Source organism: Ranitomeya imitator, chromosome 3, assembly GCF_032444005.1.
Source record: "Ranitomeya imitator isolate aRanImi1 chromosome 3, aRanImi1.pri, whole genome shotgun sequence".
In the NCBI taxonomy this organism is placed as follows: domain Eukaryota; kingdom Metazoa; phylum Chordata; class Amphibia; order Anura; family Dendrobatidae; genus Ranitomeya; species Ranitomeya imitator.
In genome coordinates this window covers 525,179,269-525,205,179 of record NC_091284.1, presented here as the reverse complement: position 1 = coordinate 525,205,179, position 25,911 = coordinate 525,179,269, and the positions used below count along the sequence as shown (strand labels likewise).

The window sequence follows — 25,911 nt, the reverse complement described above, 5'->3', positions numbered from 1 at the left end:
TATAAATCCATTATACACTGGAGATAGGCGTAGATAGAATTCTAATAGTAATGAGAAAGCACCAGGTAACACACATATTCATTGACTCATTAAGTTTGGAAATAGAGCATGCTGAGAAAATTCTTCAAATAAACAATTAGTTTTGGCACCTATTTCTTGTTGCACAATATTAATAGTCTAAAAAATATTTCTATACATCAAAGTATTAACTTGATGAAATAAGTACATAATTTAATATTAGTATAAATATAATAAAACCCACCTGGGTACATGAAAACACTAAAGAGAGTTACTGCACAAAAGCGCTAGTCACATTATTCAAAATACCCTGATCTCCGTATAATTATACGGAGATCACCAATACCTAAAGGTGCAAAAAAACATTAAATCCACAATTGATATTTAATGTGTATTTCAATCAAAACACTGCTAGGTAATGGTTCAATAGCACCGTTGAAAGATCAATTGCTTTAGACCACAACTATAATTAGTGCCGCAGCGGCTGTACTCGTGATTATATATTCAGTACCACTTGTTGTGAATGAACTCTTACTGCCGTGTATGTAGATTCCCATCGAGTATACTTAACTAAATATGGCAGTACAGCATATAATAAATGGATTAAATTATCCCATGTCAAGTACCGAAACAGATATCTATATTAAGCCAAAATGCAAAGACGCTAAACAGCCTTATTTCAACAGAGCAACTGGTAAGTACACTCAGTGCCAGAACTCTATGCAGTGCTATAATAATGCCATCAAGCAATAATCTGACCTACAATGCAGCAGATGGCTACCCATGTATACGGGAGAGACAATGCGCCCAAAAGTTGGTTTGAAACAGACCTAGGTGCTGTGCAAACAATTGCCTACATGCATCTAAACATGCCTAAACAATGGGTGATAGAAACCCATAAATATATGTGTTACCTATTAATAGAGTGCTCCCCGCTTCCAGCCGCACATGGCACGCCACTCTCCACCAAACCCCGACGCGTGTTTCGTGACAGCTTCCTCCTGGGGGTTTGGTGGAGAGTGGCTCTAGAAGGACTCCCAAATGTGATTTTTTTTTTCTCTAAGGCTATGAAATGTATGAATCTTTTAGGTTAGACACTATGGCTCTGATTCATCAATGTGTTTATTATTTTGATGTAAGCACTTAGAAAAGTGGTAGTCAGAGATTGACAGGCATTTAAGAGGTTAACAGAAGCTGGCAGAGTTCAGGTCTGCTTACAGCTGTTAAAGGCAGATGCTGGTATCTGCTGGGTATGGTTCTCTGCTTCTAGGGCTTGCATCAAGCATTGGATGTACAAGTACAGGCTCGGACTGGCCCACAGGGTAACCGGGGAATCCCCCGGTGGGCCATTGTGTACATTTGGGCCCCAACCCCACTGTATGGGCAGTACTTGGCATAATTCACTTGGGTCACTCTGTACAGAAAAAAGCAGCATCTCATCATTCATTAACCACGCTACACAGTTTATTATTGATCCTGAAGTTACTGAACCGCCGCGCAACCTGCCCTACCCTCTCCTAGTGTTTCATCACCCATCCCCTGCAGACTGTGAGCCCTCACGGGCAGGGTCCTCCCTCCTTATGTACCCGTGTGCCTGTTATTTGCTCATGTTTAATGTATTTGTCTATATTTGCCTCGTATTCACATGTAAAGCGCCATGGAATAAATGGCGCTATAAAAATGTATAATAATAATAAATAATTATTATATAGAGATATAGGTAAATTTGTGAACGAAGGTAGTATAATATTTGCATGCAGGTGACACGTGGGCCCCCAAAGTCAATGTTATTGGTGGACCCTTGTCACCCCAGTCCGGCACTGTACAAGTACATCAAAATTCGGGAAGGCGTTAAAACGCAACAGCACTTTTGGGTGACTTTACAGATTATGTTGTTATGTAAGTGAATATGGTGAACACCTGACCATATTGGCCATTATAGGACGGGTTTTTAGCAGTTTTTACTTCTGCACTGAAAGCCTCAGCAGTTTCCTCTTGTGTCTCTGTTTCTTATTCTCACCAGCTGCTTCCTTTCCTTCTCAGCAATTCATAAATGTCTTTTAAGGCAGCAGATGTTATTTGATCCTTATCTGAGGACAGAAATGTTGACAGATTTGACCAACTGTTGACTCTGATCAAAAAAGAACTGGCTGAAAAGTGGAGAAAGAAACGCTTTGATTGAATAGTTTCTTTTTCTTTCTTTTGTACTGTTGATTCATGAAAAAAAAAATTGAACTACAGCTGATTCTGCCCATGGTTCTGTCCTTCTGATTTAGACTCTGTTAATCATACTGCTGCAAACTTGCTCCACTAAGCCAGAAGCTATGCCGAGGCTCCTGTCCAGAGGCTTTTGCAGCAAAGGCCAAATTCCTGTGCAGAAAAAAACAGAACATTCCTTGATACCTGCTAAGCAGAGAGACTAGTGAAAATATCTATGGAAACCATATTACGGTAACTTGCCAGATTTCACTTAAAATCTCCTAACAACTGTATCTTACAAAATAAATCACACAACATATTTTTTGCAATAACCTAAATCCTGATTCACAGGAAAAACTACCTTTAGACATATACACTGTGAGCAGAATTATTAGGCAAGTTGTATTTTGATCACGTGATACTTTTTATACATGTTGTCCTTCTCCAAGCTGTTCAGGCTTGAGAGCCAACTACCAATTAACTAAATCAGGTGATGTGCATCTCTGTAATGAGGAGGGGTGTTGTCTAATGACATCAAAACCCTATATAAGGTGTGTGTAATTATTAGGCAACTTCCTTTCCTTTGGCAAAATGGGTCAGAAGTTAGATTTAACGGGCTTTGAAAAGTCCAAAATTGTGAGATGTGAAGAAAAACACCGTGTGCACAGCTACACAGCTACAAACTGGTGCTAAGACTTAGGTTCCCAAACCATCAATATATATAGCACAAAAGTCTATGAAGGCCGATATGGCCAGGGAGATTGCGGTGGACACCGTGTCTGGAGGCGGTTCTCCTTCCCCTCTCCATCCAGTATTTTCAGTTGCGGGTGTTCTACCCTTCAGGTGGTCATTCCCCACCATTTCGTCTCTGCTCTCCAGCTCTTACTATCTCCCCTATTTACGCTATTAGGGGCGTTCTACCGATGCGCTATTTTCATCTATATTGTGCTCAGCTCAATCTCCCTGGCCATATCGGCCTTCATAGGCACGTGACTGATGAAAGTCCCAAGGGACTGAAACGTTTCTTGTGCTACCAATGAATCGTTTCTACGGTTACTGAAGTTGAGTGCTAGACTTTTGTGCTATACAAAATTGTGAGATGTCTTGCAGAGGGATGCAGCAGTCTTGAAATTGCCAAACTTTTGAAGCGTGATCACCGAACAATCAAGCGTTTGATGGCAAATAGCCAACAGGGTCACAAGAAGCGTGTTGGGCAAAAAAAGGCACAAGATAACTGCCCATGAATTGAGGAAAATCAAGCGTGAAGCTGCCAAGATGCCATTTGCCACCAGTTTTGCCATATTTCAGAGCTGCAACATTACTGGAGTAACAAAAAGCACAAGATGTGCAATACTCATGGACATTGCCAAGCTAAGAAAGGTTGAAAACGACCACCTTTGAACAAGAAACATAAGATAAAACATCAAGATTGGGCCAAGAAATATCTTAAGACTGACTTTTCAAAGGTTTTATGGACTGATGAAATGAGAGTGATTCTTGATGGGCCAGATGGATGGGCCAGAGGCTAGATCAGTAAAGGGCAGAGAGCTCCACTCCGACTCAGATGCCAGCAAGGTGGAGGTGGGGTACTGGTATGGGCTGGTATCATCAAAGATGAACTTGTGGGACCTTTTCGGGTTGAGGATGGAGTGAAGCTCACCTCCCAGACCTACTACCAGTTTCTGGAAGACAACTTCTTCAAGCAATGGTACAGGAAGAAGTCGGTATCGTTCAAGAAAAACATGATTTTCATGCAGGACAATGCTCCATCACATGCCTCCAACTACTCCACAGCTTGGCTGGCCAGTAAAGGTCTCAAAGAAGAAAAAATAATGGCATGGCCCCCTTGTTCACCTGATCTGAACCCCATAGAGAACCTGTCGACCGTCATAAAATGTGAGATCTACAGGGAGGGAAAACAGTACACCTCTCGGAACAGTGTCTGGGGGCTGTGGTGGCTGCTGCACACAATGTTGATTGTAAACAGATCAAGAAACTGACAGAATCTAAGGATGTAAGGCTGTTGAGTGTCATCATAAAGAAAGGTGGCTACATTGGTCACTAATTTTTGGGGGTTTTGTTTTTGCATGTCAGAATTGTTTATTTCTAAATTTTGTGCAGTTATATTGGTTTATCTGGTGAAAACAAGTGAGATGGGAATATATTTGGTTTTTATTAAGTTGCCTAATAATTTTGCACAGTAATAGTTACCTGCACAAACAGATATCCTCCTGAGATAGCCAAATCTAAAAAAAAAAAACACTCCAACTTCCAAAAATATTAAGCTTTGATATTTATGAGTCTTTTGGGTTGATTGAGAACATATTGTAGTTGTTGATCAATAATAAAAAATAATCCTCTAAAATACAACTTGCCTAATAATTCTGCACACAGTGTAGATCACATCATTGTATTTGTATATCTGATACACAAAATTAAAACTCATTTGTCAACAGAAATTTTCTATATTACAACAAAAGAAAGTAGGAAGAACACCTACAGAGTATATTTACCCATTAAAAATGACTTGATTGACTTGATACATACATAGACAAAAAATAAGAAAACGGAGGCTGCTAAGCACACATGCAGGGGAACATCACATCTCCTGATGAAGAGTTAAAGAAACGTGCATTGGGGTGGTGGGAACACTGCAGGTAGCTGGTGACAGTCACATGTAAGTTTAAATACCATTACTCTAGCTCCTCTTGTGTTGCATAAATGTGTTGGAAAGTTTTAACCTATTAATCCCTTTCTGTCATTGGACGTACTATTCCGTCCATGTGGAGTGGGCCTTAATTCCCAAGGACGGAATAGTATGTCCTGAGCGATCGGCCGCGCTCATGGGGGGAGCGCGGCCGATCGCGGCTGGGTGTCAGCTGCCTATCGCAGCTGACATCCGGCACTATGTGCCAGGAGCGGTCACGGACTGCCCCCGGCACATTAACCCCCGGCACACCGCGATCAAACATGATAGGGAAGCATCGCGCAGGGAGGGGGCTCCCTGCAGGCTTCCCTGAGACCCCCGCAGCAACGCGATGTGATCGCGTTGCTGCGAGGGTCTCTTATCTCCCTCCCTGCAGCAGGCCCGGATCCAAAATGGCCGCGGCATCCGGGTCCTGCAGGGAGGGAGGTGGCTTACCAAGTGCCTGCTCAGAGCAGGTGCTTGGTAAGCCTGCCGTGCTTTAAGTCAGATCGCTGATCTGACAGAGTGCTGTGCAAACTGTCAGATCAGCGATCTGTGATGTCCCCCCCTGGGACAAAGTAAAAAAAAAAATTTCCACATGTAAAAAATAAAAAGGAAAAAATAATTCCTAAATAAAGAAAAAAAAATATTATTCCCATAAATACATTTCTTTATCTAAATAAAACAATAAAAGTACACATATTTAGTATCACCGCGTCCGTAACGACCCAACCTATAAAACTGTCCCACTAGTTAACCCCTTCAGTAAACACCGTAAGAAAAAAAAAACGAGGCAAAAAACAACGCTTTATTATCATACTGCCGAACAAAAAGTGGAATAACGCGATCAAAAAGACAGATGCAGCGCCCCAGAGATCTGGTCGTCGCAGTAATGTCGCTCTGCCACTAAGGGGAGTGATGGTATGTCTGATGGCACTAAAGGAGTTCTACTGACCAGGTATCACCAGCACATATTACACTTCACACTCCGGCCACTAGGGGGAGAAAAAGGCTTTATTTATAGTTTTTACCCCTGGTAAAACTAGGGGTTGGATAGGAAGTTAGAACAGAAGCTGACTGGGTTGGATTCAGGCAACATCCCGTGGCAGGGGGTGTTGCAGGGAGAAGACACAGGGGGGTCCCTGTCAGGCGTGGGAACCGGGCAGGGACCTAGCAACCAGAACAGAACGTTACGGAACCGCGCCTGCACTACCTTGCGGCAGTATCCTAAGAAAGAGACACGAAGCGAAGGATATTGTGGAACAGTGAGAAACGAGATCAAGCACAAGGAGAACCAGTAGGAGTCGTGCCCCGAGAACGGCAATATCCTACTGAGGTGCGTAGCCGGTGGCCGGAACACCGAGGAAGTAACTGACTCTATGCCTTACTTCAAACTCCGCAGGACAGTTAATTATAGGTTGGCTGTCTACCTTACATCACCTACGCAGACATAGGGGGCAACGCGTGGAGAGGGGCATCTCTAGGGTCCCGGAAGAGCTCCGAGCCTTCCCGTCAATTGGGTGCGTCCTAGCCATAACATACCAGGGGGACGAGAAACTAGAAACATCTGGAACGAATTAGAAAGAACTAGAAAGAACGAACGAGAACAGAAGTTGTGACGACTATTCCGAATGCTCAGCAGGGTAGCACTACAACACACAGGCGCTATTGGTAGGCAATGATTTCCACTTGTAAAGGGAACTCTGGATGTGCCATCGGACCGGCCGGTCTCAGACAGCCCTGTTAACTGTGCTCTGGATTGAGGATCCTGAAGTCTTCAGTAAAGAGGTAAAGAGACTGCAACCCTGTGTCCTCGTTATTGTCTGCACCTTACACCATCACCATCCACCTTACTGGGAAGCCCTAGGGACATACTTCACCTGTGGGAAGTTACACCATCTAGCTGCCATCACATCACCCCAGTGGACCCCAAGCAGCGTCGGTCATCCTGACCGAATACCACAGGTGGCATCACGAAACCTTGACAGACATCCATCACCTTTTATTGGACGCCCCTTACCAGGGTCACGAACCGGGTCCAGCCACCGTGACATCCCCAGAACTGAGCCAGTAGAGGACCAGTACCGAGTAACCCGCGGCCCTGCGTCTGGGGGCGCTCCACAGATATAAAGAACCATGATACCGCTGAAAACGTCATCTTGACCCGTAAAAACGAGCCGCAATACAGCATCATCAGCAAAAAAATTTAAAAGTTATAGTCCTCAGAAAAAGGCGATGCAAAATAATTCTTTTTTTTATAAAATAGTTTTTATCGTATAAAAGTGCCAAAACATAAAAAATGATATAAATGAGGTATCGCTGTAATCGTACTGACCCGAAGAATAAAACTCCTTTATCAATTTTACCAAATGCGGAACGGTATAAACGCCTCCCCCAAAAGAAATTCATGAATAGCTGGTTTTTGGTCATTCTGCCTCACAAAAATCGGAATAAAAAGCGATCAAAAAGTGTCACGTGCCCTAAAATATTACCAATAAAAATGTCAGCTCGTCCCGCAAAAAGCAAGACCTCACATGACTCTGTGGACTCAAATATGGAAAAATTATAGCTCTCAAAATGTGGTTATGCAAAAAATATTTTTTGCAATAAAAAGCGTCTTTCAGTGTGTGACAGCTGCCAATCATAAAAATCCGCTAAAAAACCCGCTATAAAAGTAAATCAAACCCCCCTTCATCACCCCCTTAGTTAGGGAAAAATTAAAAAAATGTATTTATTTCCATTTTCCCGTTAGGGTTAGGGTTGGGGCTAGGGTTAAGGCTACAGTTAGGGTTGGGACTAAAGTTAGGGTTAGGGTGTGGATTACATTTACAGTTGGGATTAGGGTTGGGATTATTGTTAGGGGTGTGTCTGGGTTAGAGGTGTGGTTAGGGTTACCGTTGGGATTAGGGTTAGGGGTGTGTTTGGATTAGGGTATCAGTTATATTTGGGGGGTTTCCACTGTCTAGGCACATCAGGGGCTCTCCAAACGCGACATGGCGTCCGATCTCAATGCCAGCCAATTCTGCGTTGAAAAAGTAAAACAGTGCTCCTTCCCTTCCGAGCTCTCCCGTGTGCCCAAACAGGGGTTTACACCAACATATGGGGTATCAGTGTACTCAGGACAAATTGGCCAACAACTTTGGGGGTCCAATTTCTCCTGTTACCCTTGGGAAAATACAAAACTGCGGGCTGAAAAATAATTTTTTGGGGAAATTTTTTTATTTTATTTTCACAGCTCTGCGTTATAAACTGTAGTAAAACACTTGGGGGCTCAAAGTTCTCACAACACATCTAGATAAGTTCTTGGGGGGTCTAGTTTCCAATATGGGGTCACTTGTGGGGGTTTCTACTGTTTAGATACATTAGGGGCTCTGCAAACGCAATGTGACGCCTGCAGACCAATCCATCTAAGTCTGCATTCCAAATGATGCTCCTTCCCTTCCGAGCTCTGCCATGTGCTCAAACGGTGGTTCCCCCCACATATCGGGTATCAGCGTACTCAGGACAAATTGTACAACAATATTTAGGGTCCAATTTATCCTGTTACCCTTGGAAAAATACAAAACTGGGGGCTAAAAAATAATTTTTGTGGAAAAAAAATATTTTTTATTTGCACGGCTCTGAGTTATTAACTGTAGTGAAACACTTGGGGGTTCAAAGCTCTCACAACACATCTAGATGAGTTCCTTAGGGGGTCTACTTTCCAAAATGGTGTCACTTGTGGGGGGTTTCTACTGTTTAGGTACATTAGGGGCTCTGCAAATGCAATGTGACGCTTGCAGACCATTCCAAGTCTGCATTCCAAATAGCGCTCCTTTCCTTCCGAGCCCTCCCATGCGCCCAAACGGTGGTTCCCCCACATATGGGGTATCAGCGTACTCAGGACAAATTGGACAACAACTTTTGGGGTCCAATTTCTCCTGTTACCCTCGAAAAAATACAAAACTGGGGGCTAAAAAATAATTTTTGTGGGAAAAAATTTTTGTTTTATTTTTACGGCTCTGCATTATAAACTTCTGTGAAGCCCTTGGTGAGTCAAAGTGCTCACCATACATCTAGATAAGTTCCTTAGGGGTTCTACTTTCCAAAATGGTGTCACTTGTGGGGGGTTTCAATGTTTAGGCAAATCAGTGGCTCTCCAAATGCAACATGGCGTCCCATCTCAATTCCTGTCAATTTTGCCTTGAAAAGTCAAACGGCGCTCCTTCCCTTCCGAGCTCTCCCATCGCCCAAACAGTGGTTTACCCCCACATATGGGGTATCAGCGTACTTAGAACAAATTGTACAACAACTTTTGGGGTCCAATTTATTCTCTTACCCTTGGGAAAATAAAACATTGGGGACGAAAAGATAATTTTTGTGAAAAAATATGATTTTTTATTTTTACGGTTCTGCATTATAAACTTCTGTGAAGCACTTGGTGGGTCAAAGTGCTCACGACACCTCTAGATAAGTTCCTTAGGGGGTCTACTTTCCAAAATGGTGTCACTTGTGGGGGGCTTCAATGTTTAGGCACATCAGTGGCTCTCCTAACGCAACATGGCGTCCCATCTCCATTCCTGTCAATTTTGCATTGAAAAGTCAAACGGCGCTCCTTCCCTTCCGAGCTCTCCCATTCGCCCAAACAGTGATTTACCCCCACATATGGGGTATCAGCGTACTCAGGACAAATTGTACAACAACTTTTGGGGTCCAATTTCTTCTATTACCCTTAGGAAAATAAAACATTGGGGGCGAAAAGATAAATTTTGTGAAAAAATATGATTTTTTATTTTTATGGTTCTGCATTATAAACTTCTGTGAAGCACTTGGTGAGTCAAAGTGCTCACCACACCTCTAGATAAGTTCCTTAGGGGGTCTACTTTCCAAAATGGTGTCACTTGTGGGGGGTTTCAATGTTTAGGCACATCAGTGGCTCTCCAAACGTAACATGGCGTTCCATCTCTATTCCAGTCAATTTTGCATTGAAAAGTCAAATGGCGCTCCTTCGCTTCCGAGCTCTGTCATGCGCCCAAACAGTCGTTTACCCCCACATATGGGGTATTGGCGTACTCAGGACAAATTGTACAACAACTTTTGGGGTCCATTTTCTCCTGTTACCCTTGGTAAAATAAAACAAATTGGAGCTGAAGTAAATTTTTTGTGAAAAAAGCAAAATGTTCATTTTTATTTAAACATTCCAAAAATTCCTGTGAAACACCTGAAGGGATAATGAACTTCTTGAATGTGGTTTTGAGCACCTTGAGGGGTGCAGTTTTTAGAATGGTGTCACACTTGGGTATTTTCTATCATATAGACCCCTCAAAATGACTTCAAATGAGATGTGGTCCCTAAAAAAAAATGGTGTTGTAAAAATGAGAAATTGCTGGTCAACTTTTAACCCTTATAACTCCCTAACAAAAAAAAATTTGATTCCAAAATTGTGCTGATGTAAAGTAGACTTGTGGGAAATGTTACTTATTAAGTATTTTGTGTGACATATCTCTGTGATTTAATTGCATAAAAATTCAAAGTTGGAAAATTGCGAAATTTTCAAAATTTTCGCCAAATTTCAGGGTTTTTTTCACAAATAAATGCAGGTAATATCAAAGAAATTTTACCACTGTCATGAAGTACAATATGTCACGAGAAAACATTGTCAGAATCACTGGGATCCGTTGAAGCGTTCCAGAGTTATAAATTCATAAAGGGACAGTGGTCAGAATTGTAAAAATTGGCCTGGTCATTAACGTGTAAACCACCCTTGGGGGTAAAGGGGTTAATCACAATATATTTAGGGGACTATCCCATACTAATGGTACACTTTCATGTCATTTCACCTCCTAGATATGCCTATGCTTCCCTGCAGGTGTGCTTAGCAGCCTCCATTTCCTTATTTTTTGTCTATGTATGTATCAATTCAATAAAGTATTTTTTTAACGGGTAAATATACTCTGCAGGTGTTCTTCCTACTTTCTTTTGTTGTAATATATTAAACTAGCTGAAGAGCCCGGCGTTGCCTGGGCATAGTAAATATCTGTGGTTAGTTATAGCACCTCACTTCTCTTATTTTCCCATCACGCCTCTCATTTTCCCAATCACATCTTTAATTTTCCCCCTCACATCTCTCATTTTCTCCCTCACACCTCTCATTTTCTCCCTCACTCCTCTCATTCCCCCCTAACACTTGTCATTTCAACCTCACATCTGTCATTTTCTGATCACTCCACTATTTTTCCTCACTCCTCTCATTTTGCACTCACACCTTTTCATTTTCACCTCACACCTCTCATTTTCACCTCATCACCTCAGTATATACATGTTTGTCATCTCCCTTATATATAGTATACATCTGTATGTCATCTCCTGTATATAGTATATACCTGTATGTCATCTCCCCTGTATATAGTATATACCTGCTGTGTGTCATCTCCCCTATATATAGTATATACCTGAATGTCATCTCCTTCTATATATAGTATATACCTGTATGTCATCTCCTCCTGTATATAGTATATACCTGTGTGTCATCTCCACTGTATATAGTATATATCTGAGTGTCATCTCCTCCTGCATATAGTATATACCTGCATGTCATCTTCTATATATAGCATATACCTGTATGTCATCTCCTCCTGTATATAGTATATACCTGTGTGTCATCTCCCCTGTATACAGTATATATCTGAGTGTCATCTCCTCCTGCATATAGTATATACCTGCATGTCATCTTCTATATATAGCATATACCTGTATGTCATCTCCTCCTGTGTATAGTATATACCTGTATGTCATCTCCTCCTGTATATATATGTACCTATATGTCATCTCCTCCTCTATATAGTATATACCTGTGTGTCATCTCTCCTGTATATAGTATATATCTGTGTGTCATCTCCCCTGTATATAGTATATACCTGTGTGTCATCTCCTCCTGTATTAGACCTCGTTCACACGTTATTTGCTCAGTATTTTTACCTCAGTATTTGTAAGCTAAATTGGCAGCCTGATAAATCCCCAGCCAACAGGAAGCCCTCCCCCTGGCAGTATATATTAGCTCACACATACACATAATAGACAGGTCATGTGACTGACAGTTGCCGTATTTCCTATATGGTGCAATTGTTGTAGTTTGTTTGCTTATTAATCAGATTTTTATTTTTGAAGGATAATACCAGACTTGTGTGTGTTTTAGGGAGAGTTTCGTTTGTCAAGTTGTGTGTGTTGAGTTGCGTGTGGCGACATGCATGTAGCGACTTTTGTGAGATGAGTTTTGTGTAGCAACATGCGTGTAGCAACTTTTTGTGTGTCGAGTTGCATGTGACAGGTTAGTGTAGCAAGTTGTGTGCAGCAAGTTTTGCGCATGACGAGTTTTGCGCGTTGCGAGTATTATGTGTGGTGCCTTTTGAGTATGTGCAAGTTTTGTGTGAGGCAACTTTTGCATGTGTTGCAACTTTTGTGCATGTGGCAATTTTTCCGCGTGTGCAAGTTTTGCGTGTGGCGAGTTTTTCATGAGGAGAATTTTGCACTTGTGGCGAGTTTTGCAAGAGCCTAGTTTTTGCATGTGGCGAGTTCTGCGCGTGGCGAGTTTTGAGTGGCGACTTTTGTGTTTTGACTTTTATGTGGCGAGGTTGGTGTATTTGTGGTGAAATGTGTGCTGAGGGTAATATGTGTTCAAGCACGTGGTAGTGTGTGGCGCATTTTGTGTGTGTTCATATCCCCGTGTGTGGTGAGTATCCCATGTCGAGGCCCCACCTTAGCAACTGTACGGTATATACTCTTTGGCGCCATCGCTCTCATTCTTTAAGTCCCCCTTGTTCACATCTGGCAGCTGTCAATTTGCCTCCTACACTTTTCCTTTCACTTTTCCCCATTATGTAGATAGGGGCAAAATTGTTTGGTGAATTGGAAAGCGCGGGGTTAAAATTTCACCTCACAACATAGCCTATGACGCTCTCAGGGTCCAGACGTGTGACTGTGCAAAATTTTGTTGCTGTAGCTGCGACGCTTCCAACACTTTTCCTTTCACTTTTTTCCCCATTATGTAGATAGGGGCAAAATTGTTTGGTGAATTGGAACGCGCGGGGTTAAAATTTCGCCTCACAACATAGCCTATGACGCTCTCGGGGTCCAGACGTGTGACTGTGCAAAATTTTGTGGCTGTAGCTGCGACGGTGCAGATGCCAATCCCGGACATACACACACACATACACACACACACACACACACACACACACACACACACACACACACACACACACACACACACACACACACACACACACACATTCAGCTTTATATAGTAGATGAGTTTAGCCCTGTAGTGTGGTTGATACTGTATATGGGCCCTTTGTTGCTAATAGAGATTTTCTATAATACATATCCACTAATAAATATCTTGCACACGTGGTGATATTCTTAGAATGTTATTTCCAGTAAGTGATATCTGAGTAGGGCTAAATAAATCAAGCACCTTAAAAACTATTTAGGCATCAAGTCGTCGAGGCTGCAATAGTCACTGACATTTGTCTTCTCACTAATATTCTTATTTGAAGATATTTAGATATTAATATTTATTCATCTTATGGGGATTATTGTGTTTTGTTTCCAGTATGTCACACAAAAGAAGATCTAAGGGAGTGAAGGACCAAAGGTTTCAAGAATTGGAGGACTACTGAATGTTTGCAATGATTTTCTTAGTTCAGATTTTTTTGGGCTGCACAGTCATTCACGGTAAGTGTATAGATGATGTATTGCATATCAAAATTCACCTCCTTTAGATTAATAAATGTGCAGGTTAATTATGTATCTGGCTGGTTAAATATTCTAATGAGGTTTTATGTAATCAAGAATAACAAGTTTAAACTTTTAACCATACCTGGGCACCAATTGATGGGTGCATGGCTAATGAAGAGAAGTTAGGAGCTTTAGCAATTCATAGTTATAATATCATATTATCAGTTTGTATTTTATCACCTCAAATGTCAGCGACAAGTGCTCTGAATATTATATTTGATCCCAACTTCGTTTCATGTACATTTTTTTTCTACACTTGGGCATGCTTTTACACTGCTTTCCAAATTATTATGCAATTTGGATTTAAATTTCAAAAAGATGTAATATTTTGTTTTTCACAAACTCATTGATTTCAGTGATCCAAAGGCCATGAGACCCCCCAACTCTATCAGTCTCAAATAATTAGTTTGCCACGTCACGTAAGCCCAATTAAAGAAAAACTACTTAAGAAGCACATGCCACATTATTAAGCAGACCACAAGTTTCAAGCAATATGGGAAAGAAAAAGGATCTTTATGTTGCTAAAAAGTGTCAAATAGTTAAATGCCTTGAACAAGGCATCAAAACATTAAAGATGTTTTCCCACGAACAAGGTTAATTTTAATCAACATTTAAAATTCATGTTGGAATAATAATAATTTCCACAATTGGATATTTTTAAATAAAATGTCCCTGTGCTGAGATATTCTTATAAATGCGTCCCTGCTGTGTACTGTGTAATGGCTGTGTCTGACCGTACAGGGACATGGCTGATCATGCCACAGCTCTGAAATAGGATTACAATTGTGCAAAACCTTCCATTCGACTTAACCTAAATAGTTCTCACAAGCAGAAACCCTTCCAGTGGGCCCTGACATGCATGAAAACTAGTTTTAAAACTAATCTGATTTACTGATGAGTGGCGTGCAACCCTGGGTGGTCCAGATGGATAGAGTAGTGGATGCTTAGTGGATGGCCACTATATCCCAACAAGGCTGCGACGTCAGCAAGGAGGTGGCGAAATCATGTTTTTGGCTGGAATCATGAGGAGAGAGCTGGTAGGCCCATTTAGGGTCCATGGAAGTGTGAAAATGACCTTGGCAAAGTACGCAGAGTTTCTAACTGAACACTTTCTTCCATGGTACATAAAGGACAACTGTGCCATTTCTAGCAAAATCAACTTCATGCATGACAATGCACTATTTCATACTGCCATAATACCTTGGAGTCAGTGGCTGGTGTGGGCATTAAGGTAGAGAAGCCCCTGGTGTGGCCAAAATCCTCCCCTGACCTCAACCCTATTGAGAATCTTTGAAGTATCCTCAAACAAAAGATCTATGAGGGTGGGAGAGAGGTCACATCAAAATAGCACCCCTGGGGGCTATTCTGTCATCCCGCAAATAAATTCCAGTAGAAACTATCCAAAACTTTTCAAGTTCAATGGATGCAAGAATTGTAAAGGAGATATTGTAAATTCAAGAAATGGCCATCTTCAGTTCTTTACAACGTGTAAAATGTATGGAGACTGTTGGGCATAGTATTTTGGAATAGTGCATTTTGATGGTTATTTAGTTTTGAAAAAAAAATACTGTTATCATTAGGAGGTTTGTTCAATAAAATTTGATTTATACTCTAACAGTTCATGACTTGAACAATATACTGACTCATTTGCATCAACCATTTACGAAAATCAGAGAACTATACCATTTACATAATAATTTGGAACACACACATCTACACCTGCAGGCATGTTGCTTTATTCATACTTTTGCACATGCAGGACACTTTTCTATACACACTTATTCACATGCTTGCACTATCCTACATACACTGTTGTGAATTCTGTGGCTGAGTTCACTTCTGTGGTCACAAGTGGTATTGCAGTCTCTGGGCTTCCTCCCTCAGGTGTTTTGGTGAGCTCGTTGGCTGCCTTGCTATTTAGCTCCACCTGAGTCTGTCTTCCTTGCTCCTTGTCAATGTTCCAGTGTTGGATCTGAGCTACTGCATCTTTCCTTGGGCCTGCTGCTCTGCTAGATAAGTGCTTCTAGTTTGTTTTCTGTTTTTTCTGTCCAGCTTGCTATTAACTTTTGCTGGAAGCTCTGAGAAGCAAAGGGGTGCACCGCCGTGCTGTTAGTTCGGCACGGTGGGTCTTTTTGCCCCTTTGCGTGGTTTTCGTTTTAGGGTTTTTGGTAGACTGCATAGTTCTCTTTGCTATCCTCGCTCTGTCTAGAATATCGGGCCTCACTTTGCTGAATCTATTTCATTCCTACGTTTGTCTTTTCATCTTGCTAACAGTCATTATATGTGGGGGCTGCCTATTCCTTTGGGGTATTTCTCTGAGGTAAGTCAGGCTTGTATTTCTATCTTCAGGCTAGTCAGCTCCTCAGGCAGTGTCGAGTTGCATAGGTAGTGGATAGGCGCAATCCACTGCTGCTTCCAGTTGTGTGAGGATAGATCAGGTACTGCAGTCTACAGAGATTCCACGTCTCAGAGCTCGTCCTATTGTTTTGGGTTATTGCCAGATCTCTGTGTGTGCGCTGATTACTGCACGCTGTGTTGCCTGATTGCCAGCCATAACAGTACAAGGAGCCATTCAATGATTTCCAATAGAGGGAAAAAAGAAATCCTGACATCATTTTTTTTTCTTAGCTCTGTCTTCAGTCTTTTTTTTCCCCTAGACATTAGAGTGCTTCAGGACACAGCTGTGGACATGGATATTCAGGCTCTGTGCTCCTCAATGGATAATCTCGTTGTAAATGTACAAAAGATTCAAGATACTATTGATCAGAAATCGATGCTAGAACCAAGAATTCCGATTCCTGATTTGTTTTTTGGTGACAGATCTAAGTTCCTGAGCTTCAGAAATAATTGTAAGCTATTTTTGGCCTTGAAACCTCATTCTTCTGGTAATCCTATTCAACAGGTTTTGATTATTATTTCTTTTTTGCGCGGCGACCCACAGGACTGGGCGTTTTCTCTTGCACCAGGAGATTCTGCATTGAGTAATGTTGATGCATTTTTCCAGGCGCTGGGATTGCTTTACGATGAGCCTAATTCAGTGGATCAAGCTGAGAAAAATCTGCTGGCTTTATGCCAGGGTCAGGATGATGTAGAAGTATATTGTCAGAAATTTAGAAAATGGTCAGTACTCACTCTGTGGAATGAATCTGCACTAGCGGCTTTGTTCAGAAAGGGTCTCTCTGAAGCTCTTAAGGATGTAATGGTGGGATTTCCTATGCCTGCTGGTTTGAATGAGTCTATGTCCTTGGCCATTCAGATCGGTCGTCGCTTGCGCGAGCGTAAATCTGTGCACCATCTGGCGGTATTGTCTGAGAGTAAACCTGAGCCTATGCAGTGCGACAGGACTATGACTAAAGTAGAACGGCAAGAACACAGACGTCTGAACAGACTGTGTTTCTATTGTGGTGATTCTACTCATGCTATTTCTAATTGTCCTAAACGCACTAGGCGGTTCGATAGCTCTGCCGTTATTGGTACTGTACAGTCCAAATTCCTTTTGTCCATTACCTTAATGTGCTCTTTGTCATCATATTCTGTCATGGCGTTTGTGGATTCAGGCGCTGCCCTGAATCTGATGGATTTGGATTATGCTAAACGTTGTGGATTTTTCTTGGAGCCTTTGCGGTGTCCTATTCCGTTGAGAGGAATTGATGCTACACCTCTGGCCAAGAATAAGCCTCAGTACTGGGCCCAGCTGACCATGTGCATGGCTCCTGCACATCAGGAAGTTATTCGCTTTTTGGTACTGCATAATTTGCATGATGTGGTCGTGTTGGGGTTGCCATGGCTACAAACCCATAATCCAGTATTGGATTGGAACTCTATGTCGGTAACCAGCTGGGGTTGTCAGGGAGTACATGGTGATGTTCCATTTTTGTCTATTTCGTCATCCATTCCTTCTGACATCCCAGAGTTCTTGTCGGACTTTCAGGATGTATTTGAAGAGTCCAAGTCTGATGCCCTTCCTCCGCATAGGAATTGTGATTGTGCTATCGATTTGATTCCTGGTAGTAAATTCCCTAAGGGTCGTTTATTTAATTTGTCCGTACCTGAGCACACCGCTATGCGCAGTTATGTGAAGGAGTCCCTGGAGAAGGGACATATTCGCCCATCGTCGTCACCATTGGGAGCAGGGTTCTTTTTTGTAGCCAAGAAGGATGGTTCGCTAAGACCGTGTATTGATTACCGCCTTCTTAATAAGATCACTGTTAAGTTTCAGTATCCCTTGCCATTGATTTCTGACTTGTTTGCTCGGATTAAGGGGGCTAGTTGGTTTACTAAGATTGATCTTCGTGGTGCGTATAATCTGGTGAGAATCAGGCAGGGAGATGAATGGAAAACGGCATTTAATACGCCCGAGGGTCATTTTGAGTATCTGGTGATGCCGTTCGGACTTGCCAATGCTCCATCTGTTTTTCAGTCTTTTATGCATGACATTTTCCGTGAGTATCTGGATAAATTCTTGATTGTTTACTTGGATGACATTTTGATCTTCTCAGATGATTGGGAGTCTCATGTGAAGCAAGTCAGAATGGTTTTCCAGGTACTGCGTGCTAATTCCTTGTTCGTGAAGGGATCAAAGTGTCTCTTCGGTGTGCAGAAAGTTTCATTTTTGGGGTTCATCTTTTCCCCTTCTACTATCGAGATGGATCCGGTTAAGGTTCAGGCCATCCAGGATTGGACTCAGCCGACATCTCTAAAAAGTTTGCAGAAATTCCTGGGCTTTGCTAATTTTTATCGTCGCTTCATCTGTAATTTTTCTAGCATTGCCAGACCATTGACCGATTTGACCAAGAAGGGTGCTGATTTGGTTAATTGGTCTTCTGCTGCCGTGGAAGCTTTTCAGGAGTTGAAGCGTCGTTTTTGCTGTGCCCCTGTGTTGTGTCAACCTGATGTTTCTCTTCCGTTCCAGGTCGAGGTTGATGCTTCTGAGATTGGTGCAGGGGCGGTTTTGTCACAGAGAGGTTCTGGTTGCTCAGTGTTCAAACCATGTGCTTTCTTTTCCAGGAAATTTTCTGCTGCTGAGCGTAATTATGATGTGGGCAACCGAGAGTTGCTGGCCATGAAGTGGGCATTCGAGGAGTGGCGTCATTGGCTTGAGGGTGCTAAGCATCGCGTGGTGGTTTTGACTGATCATAAGAACCTTACTTATCTTGAGTCTGCCAAGCGCTTGAATCCTAGACAGGCCCGTTGGTCGTTGTTTTTTGCTCGTTTTGATTTTGTGATTTCATACCTTCCGGGCTCTAAAAATGTGAAGGCGGATGCTCTGTCTAGGAGTTTTGTGCCCGACTCTCCGGGGTTATCTGAGCCGGCGAGTATCCTCAAGGAAGGAGTCATTGTGTCTGCCATCTCCCCTGATTTGCGGAGAGTGTTGCAGAAATTTCAGGCTAATAAACCTGATCGTTGTCCGGCCGAGAAACTGTTCGTCCCTGATAGGTGGACTAGTAAAGTTATCTCTGAACTTCATTGTTCGGTGCTGGCCGGTCATCCAGGAATCTTTGGTACCAGGGAGTTGGTTGCTAGATCCTTCTGGTGGCCATCTCTGTCACGGGATGTGCGTGCTTTTGTGCAGTCCTGTGGGATTTGTGCTAGGGCTAAGCCCTGCTGTTCACGTGCCAGTGGGTTGCTTTTGCCCTTGCCGGTCCCGAAGAGGCCTTGGACACATATTTCGATGGATTTCATTTCTGACCTTCCCGTTTCTCAAAAGATGTCTGTCATTTGGGTGGTCTGTGATCGCTTTTCTAAAATGGTCCATCTGGTGCCCTTGGTTAAATTGCCTTCCTCCTCTGATTTGGTGCCTTTGTTCTTCCAGCATGTGGTTCGTTTACATGGCATTCCTGAGAATATTGTTTCTGACAGAGGTTCCCAGTTTGTCTCGAGGTTCTGGCGAGCCTTTTGTGGTAGGATGGGCATTGACCTATCTTTTTCCTCGGCCTTCCATCCTCAGACTAATGGCCAGACCGAACGAACCAATCAGACCTTGGAAACATATCTGAGATGTTTTGTTTCCGCTGACCAGGATGATTGGGTGTCATTTTTGCCGTTGGCTGAGTTCGCCCTTAATAATCGGGCCAGCTCGGCTACCTTGGTCTCTCCATTTTTCTGCAATTCTGGGTTCCATCCTCGTTTCTCTTCAGGACAGGTTGAGTCTTCGGACTGTCCTGGTGTGGATAATGTGGTGGACAGGTTGCAGCAGATCTGGACTCAGGTAGTGGACAATTTGACCTTGTCCCAGGAGAAGGCTCAGCTTTTCGCTAATCGCAGACGCCGTGTGGGACCCCGACTTCGTGTTGGGGATCTGGTTTGGTTATCTTCTCGTCATATACCTATGATGGTTTCCTCTCCTAAATTTAAACCTCGTTTTATTGGTCCGTATAGGATTTCTGAGATTCTCAATCCGGTGTCTTTTCGTCTGACCCTCCCAGACTCCTTTTCCATACATAATGTATTCCATAGGTCGTTGTTGAGGAGATACGTGGCACCTATGGTTCCATCTGTGGAGCCTCCTGCCCCTGTTTTGGTGGAGGGGGAATTGGAGTATATTGTGGAGAAGATTTTGGATTCTCGTGTCTCTAGACGGAAACTCCAGTATCTGGTCAAATGGAAGGGTTATGCTCAGGAAGATAATTCCTGGGTTTTTGCCTCTGATGTCCATGCCCCAGATCTTGTTCGTGCTTTTCATGTGGCTCATCCTGGTCGGCCTGGGGGTTCTGGTGAGGGTTCGGTGACCCCTCCTCAAGGGGGGGGTACTGTTGTGAATTCTGTGGCTGAGTTCACTTCTGTGGTCACAAGTGGTATTGCAGTCTCTGGGCTTCCTCCCTCAGGTGTTTTGGTGAGCTCGTTGGCTGCCTTGCTATTTAGCTCCACCTGAGTCTGTCTTCCTTGCTCCTTGTCAATGTTCCAGTGTTGGATCTGAGCTACTGCATCTTTCCTTGGGCCTGCTGCTCTGCTAGATAAGTGCTTCTAGTTTGTTTTCTGTTTTTTCTGTCCAGCTTGCTATTAACTTTTGCTGGAAGCTCTGAGAAGCAAAGGGGTGCACCGCCGTGCTGTTAGTTCGGCACGGTGGGTCTTTTTGCCCCTTTGCGTGGTTTTCGTTTTAGGGTTTTTGGTAGACTGCATAGTTCTCTTTGCTATCCTCGCTCTGTCTAGAATATCGGGCCTCACTTTGCTGAATCTATTTCATTCCTACGTTTGTCTTTTCATCTTGCTAACAGTCATTATATGTGGGGGCTGCCTATTCCTTTGGGGTATTTCTCTGAGGTAAGTCAGGCTTGTATTTCTATCTTCAGGCTAGTCAGCTCCTCAGGCAGTGTCGAGTTGCATAGGTAGTGGATAGGCGCAATCCACTGCTGCTTCCAGTTGTGTGAGGATAGATCAGGTACTGCAGTCTACAGAGATTCCACGTCTCAGAGCTCGTCCTATTGTTTTGGGTTATTGCCAGATCTCTGTGTGTGCGCTGATTACTGCACGCTGTGTTGCCTGATTGCCAGCCATAACAATACATACTCTTTTACAGGTAATCATTTTCAGGCATACTTCTACACACAGGCATACTTTTACACACTATTTCACACACTGCTGAAGAATGAGGATAGGCACAGCCAGGTGGGCTTGCCTATAATGCCCTTTAGCTACTTTGGAAGTTGGATACTTGGGCCGAAAGGTGGCAGATACGTTTTAACAATGATAAATGTAAGGTTATACATATGGGAAGAAGGAATCAGTATCACCATTACACACTGAATGGGAAACCACTGGGTAAATCTGACAGGGAGAAGGACTTGGGAATCCTAGTTAATGATAAACTTACCTGGAGCAGCCAGTGCCAGGCAGCAGCTGCCAAGGCAAACAGGATCATGGGGTGCATTAAAAGAGGTCTGGATACACATAATGAGAGCATTATACTGCCTCTGTACAAATCTCTGGTTAGACCGCACATAGTTTTGTGTACAGATTTGGCCACTGGTGCTCAGGAAGGATATAATGGAACTAGAGCCAGTACAAAGGAGGGCAACAAAATTAATAAAGGGGATGGGGAAACTACAATACCCAGAGAGATTAGCTAAATTAGGATTATTTAGTCTAGAAAAAAGATGACTAAGAGGCGATCTAATAACCATGTATAAGTATATAAGGGGACAATACAAATATCTCTCCAAGGATCTGTTTATACCAAGGAAGGTGATGGTCACAAGTGGGCATTCTCTGCAACTGGAGGAGAGAAGGTTTTTCCACCAACATAGAAGAGAATTCTTTACTGTTAGGGCAGTGAGATTCTGGAATTCCTTGGCTGAGGAGGTGGTGATGGCGAACTCAGTCGAGGGATTCAAGAGAGGCCTGGATGTCTTCCTGGAGCGTAGCAATATTAAATCTTACAGTTATTAGGTTCTTTAGAAGGACGTAGATCTGGGGATTTATTCTGATGGAATATAGGCTGAACTGGATGGACAAATGTCTTTTTTCGGCCTTGCTAACTATGTTACTATGTTACTTTAGCTATCATGTCACATGGTCTATTACAGCCAATCATGGGGTACTATCACAACCAGTATAAAAATAGGTGCTTGCCATGCTGTGTATCAGGGATTTAAATTTGACATGACTTTCTTAATCCCACATATTCCTGATATCACAGGCTGGGATGGTCACGGGTACCACCAGCTGTGATATTTGGAGCGAACAGCACTCTGCTGCCCTCTTTCAACTGGACAATTACACTTTCTCAGTTGATTAGACACCGTTTACAGTAGCTTATGCCTTCGAGGCGTAGCTTACAGAATAATAGGAACAGAACTATTACATTTTATATTTAATGCAAAGGGAGGCAATGTTTATGAAAAATATACCAAAGATTTTACAAGGGGGACAAAACAATACAGCATAAACAGTTACATAAAATAAAGGAATTAACAGGAGAACTTACTTCATCGTTCACAGAGATGATTCAGTTTGGCCGAAGGCGAGCGCTTCGATTTGGCTGTCAATAATTGGGATTCCTGCATACACGATATGTAGTTCTTTGCACGAACACTGATAATAATTGTGATAGATCTTTTATCAGACCCTGAGACACACCCACACACCCTCTGTAATGACCTCATAAGGGCCCAGTTGTGGACTGGTCTCATCCCTTCATAATTTTAGGAAATCCCAATTTATACAATAAGTCCTCATAGAGCAATCACAGAAGTTTGAGACTGATGTAATTTTTTGTATCGGGATTTTATCTACGCTCAGAGACCAAAAATGGCCTAGCTGCCGGCCCCTATCGATTTGGGGTCTTTTGGTGGGGGTTACAGTTATGAGAAAATATGTGTATTTTTGCCTAGTTATCCAGGTGCTGAAAATGTATGTCTCATTAATATCGGATGGATAGAAATCCCAATATTCTATATTTTCTCCCAGAGACATAATGTTTGCATCACTCATTGTACTGCAGTGACCATGGCTATTTGTAAAGTGTGTGAGATCTTCTTTGATTCACTCAAAATCTAATAAGGGTACCGTCACACTATACGATTTACCAACGATCACTACCAGCGATACGACCTGGCCGTGATCATTGGTAAGTCGTAGTGTGGTCGCTGGAGCGCTGTCACACAGACAGCTCTCCAGCGACCAATGATGCCGAGGTCCCCGGGTAACCAGGGTAAACATCGGGTTACTAAGCGCAGGACCGCGCTTAGTAACCCGATGTTTACCCTGGTTACCAGCGTAAAAAAAAACAAACAGCACATACTTACATTCCGGTGTCTGTCCCTTGCCGTCTGCTTCCCGCACTCACTGACTGCCGGCCGTAAAGTGACGGCGGTGACGTCACTGCTGTGCTCTGCTTTCACTTTACGGCCGGCAGTCAGTGAGTGCGGGAAGCAGACGGCAAGGGACCTGACGGACACCGGAATGTAAGTATGTACTGTTTTTTTTTTTTTTACATTTACGCTGGTAACCAGGGTAAACATCGGGTTACTAAGCGCGGCCCTGCGCTTAGTAACCCGATGTTTACCCTGGTTACAAGTGAATGCATCGCTAGATCGGTGTCACACACACCGATCCAGCGATGACAGCGGGAGATCCAGCGACGAAAGAATGTTCCAAATGATCTGCTACGACGTACAATTCTCAGCAGGATCCCTCATCGCTGCTGCGTGTCAGACACAGCGAGATCGTATGGATATCGCTGGAACGTCATGAATCGTACCGTCGTAGCGACAAAAGTGCCACTGTGTGACGGTACCCTAAGGCTTTTCTTGTCTCTGTCGACAATACACATCCCCTTCAGTAACCTGGGCATAAAGAGGAATCCTTGCATTTTAATTAAGCTGCTTCACATCTCTGTACACTGCATTTTACATAAAGGCAGCATGGAGTGCTAGCTCCTGCCTTCTCATGACAAATGGTAGAAAGAAAAAAGGGAGGGGAGATATGAGGGTCCTCAAGTATTTTTAATATTTTCTATGACATTGTGGCATTTTACTCTTTTACAGTGTAGGAATTTAAATTGGAGAGCACATGTCTGACCACATAGGAACAAAAAAAGGCATTGGTGTATTAGAACATTTAGTTCCATCAATATAGCAATATATATCAGTTGGCAGCAGCAGGGTCAGTGTAACTGATTAATATATTCAAATTACACACATTCCTCATCCTACTTACAGTACAAAAGTTTGGAATCTCTTTTGGAGTTTCATTCTTTTCCCCCTTCCCCTAAAATTATAGTAAGACACTTCTAACATTAGTAGTAAGGAATATGTAAAAAAAAATAAGGGCTATAAAATGGTTTACTGTATGTAAACCATGTCTCATCTCCTGTTGGGTTTGATAAGGAGATAGCAAAAGCAGGTAATTGAATTACCGGCTTTTAAGCTATCTAGCACTGTATTAAATATAAATATATATATACAGTACAGACCAAAAGTTTGAACACACCTTCTCATTTAAATATTTTTCTGCATTTTCATGACTATGAAAATTGTAAATTCACACTGAAGGCATCAAAACTATGAATTAACACATGTGGAATTATATACTTAACAAAAAAGTGTGAAACAACTGAAAATATGTCTAATATTCTAGGTTATTCAAAGTAGCCACCTTTTGCTTTGACAACTGCTTTGCCCACTTTTGGCATTCTCTTGATGAACTTGAAGAGGTAGTCACTGGGAATGGTCTTCCAATAATCTTGAAGGAGTTCCCAGAGATGCTTAGCACTTGTTGGCCCTTTTGCCTTCACACTGCGGTCCATCTCACCCCAAACCATCTTGATTGGGTTCAGGTCTGGTGACTGTGGAGGCCAGGTCATCTGGCGTAGCACCCCATCCTTCTTGGTCAAATAGCCCTTACACAGCCTGGAGGGGTGTTTGGAGTCATTGTCCTGTTGAAAAAGAAATAATGGTCCAACTAAATGCAAACTGGATGGAATAGCGTGCCGCTGCAAGATGCTGTGGTAGTCATGCTGGTTCAGTATGCCTTCAATTTTGGATAAATCCCCAACAGTGTCACCAGCAAAGCACCCCCACACCATCACACCTCCTCCATGCTTCACGGTGGGAACCAGGCATGTAGAGTCCATTCGTTCACCTTTTCTGTGTCACACAAAGACACGGTGGTTGGAACCAAAGATCTCAAATTTTGACTCATCAGACCAAAGCACAGATTTCCACTGGTCTAATGTCCATTCCTTGTGTTCTTTAGCACAAACAAGTCTCCTCTGCTTGTTGCCTGTCCTTAGCAGTGGTTTCCTAGCAGCTATTTTACCATGAAGGCCTGCTGAACAAAGTCTCCTCTTAACAGTTGTTGTAGAGATGTGTCTGCAGCTAGAACTCTGTATGGCATTGACCTGGTCTCTAATCTGAGCTGCTGTTAACCTGCGATTTTACGCTGGTGACTCAGATAAATTTATCCTCAGAAGCAGAGGTGACTCTTGGTCTTCCTTTCCTGGGGCGGTCCTCATGTGAGCCAGTGTCTTTGTAGTGCTTGATTGTTTTTGCAACTGCACTTGGGGACACTTTCAAAGTTTGCCCCAATTTTTCGGACTGACTGACTGACCTTCATTTCTTAAAGTAATGATGACCACTCGTTCTTCTTTGCTTAGCTGCTTTTTTCTTGCCATAATACAAATTCTAACAGTCTATTCAGTAGGACTATCAGCTCTATCAGCTGTGTACCCATCAGACTTCTGCACAACACAACTGATGGTCCCAACCCCATTTATAAGGCAAGAAATCCCACTT

The 25,911-nt window shown here is 42.7% G+C and overlaps 1 protein-coding gene across 6 annotated transcripts in view; it reads left to right on the top strand.

Annotated features, from left to right (window-relative positions):
- The window catches only part of HHLA2 (HHLA2 member of B7 family), a 236,207-nt gene that overhangs the window by 56,749 nt on the left and 153,547 nt on the right, over positions 1-25,911 (top strand). For all 6 annotated transcript variants that reach the window (XM_069757768.1, XM_069757767.1, XM_069757763.1 and 3 more), the window contains one exon: positions 13,494-13,615. In XM_069757768.1, coding sequence (XP_069613869.1) covers positions 13,561-13,615 — 55 coding nt within the window. In that variant the 5' untranslated portion in view covers positions 13,494-13,560. The remainder of the gene's footprint in view (positions 1-13,493; positions 13,616-25,911) is intronic.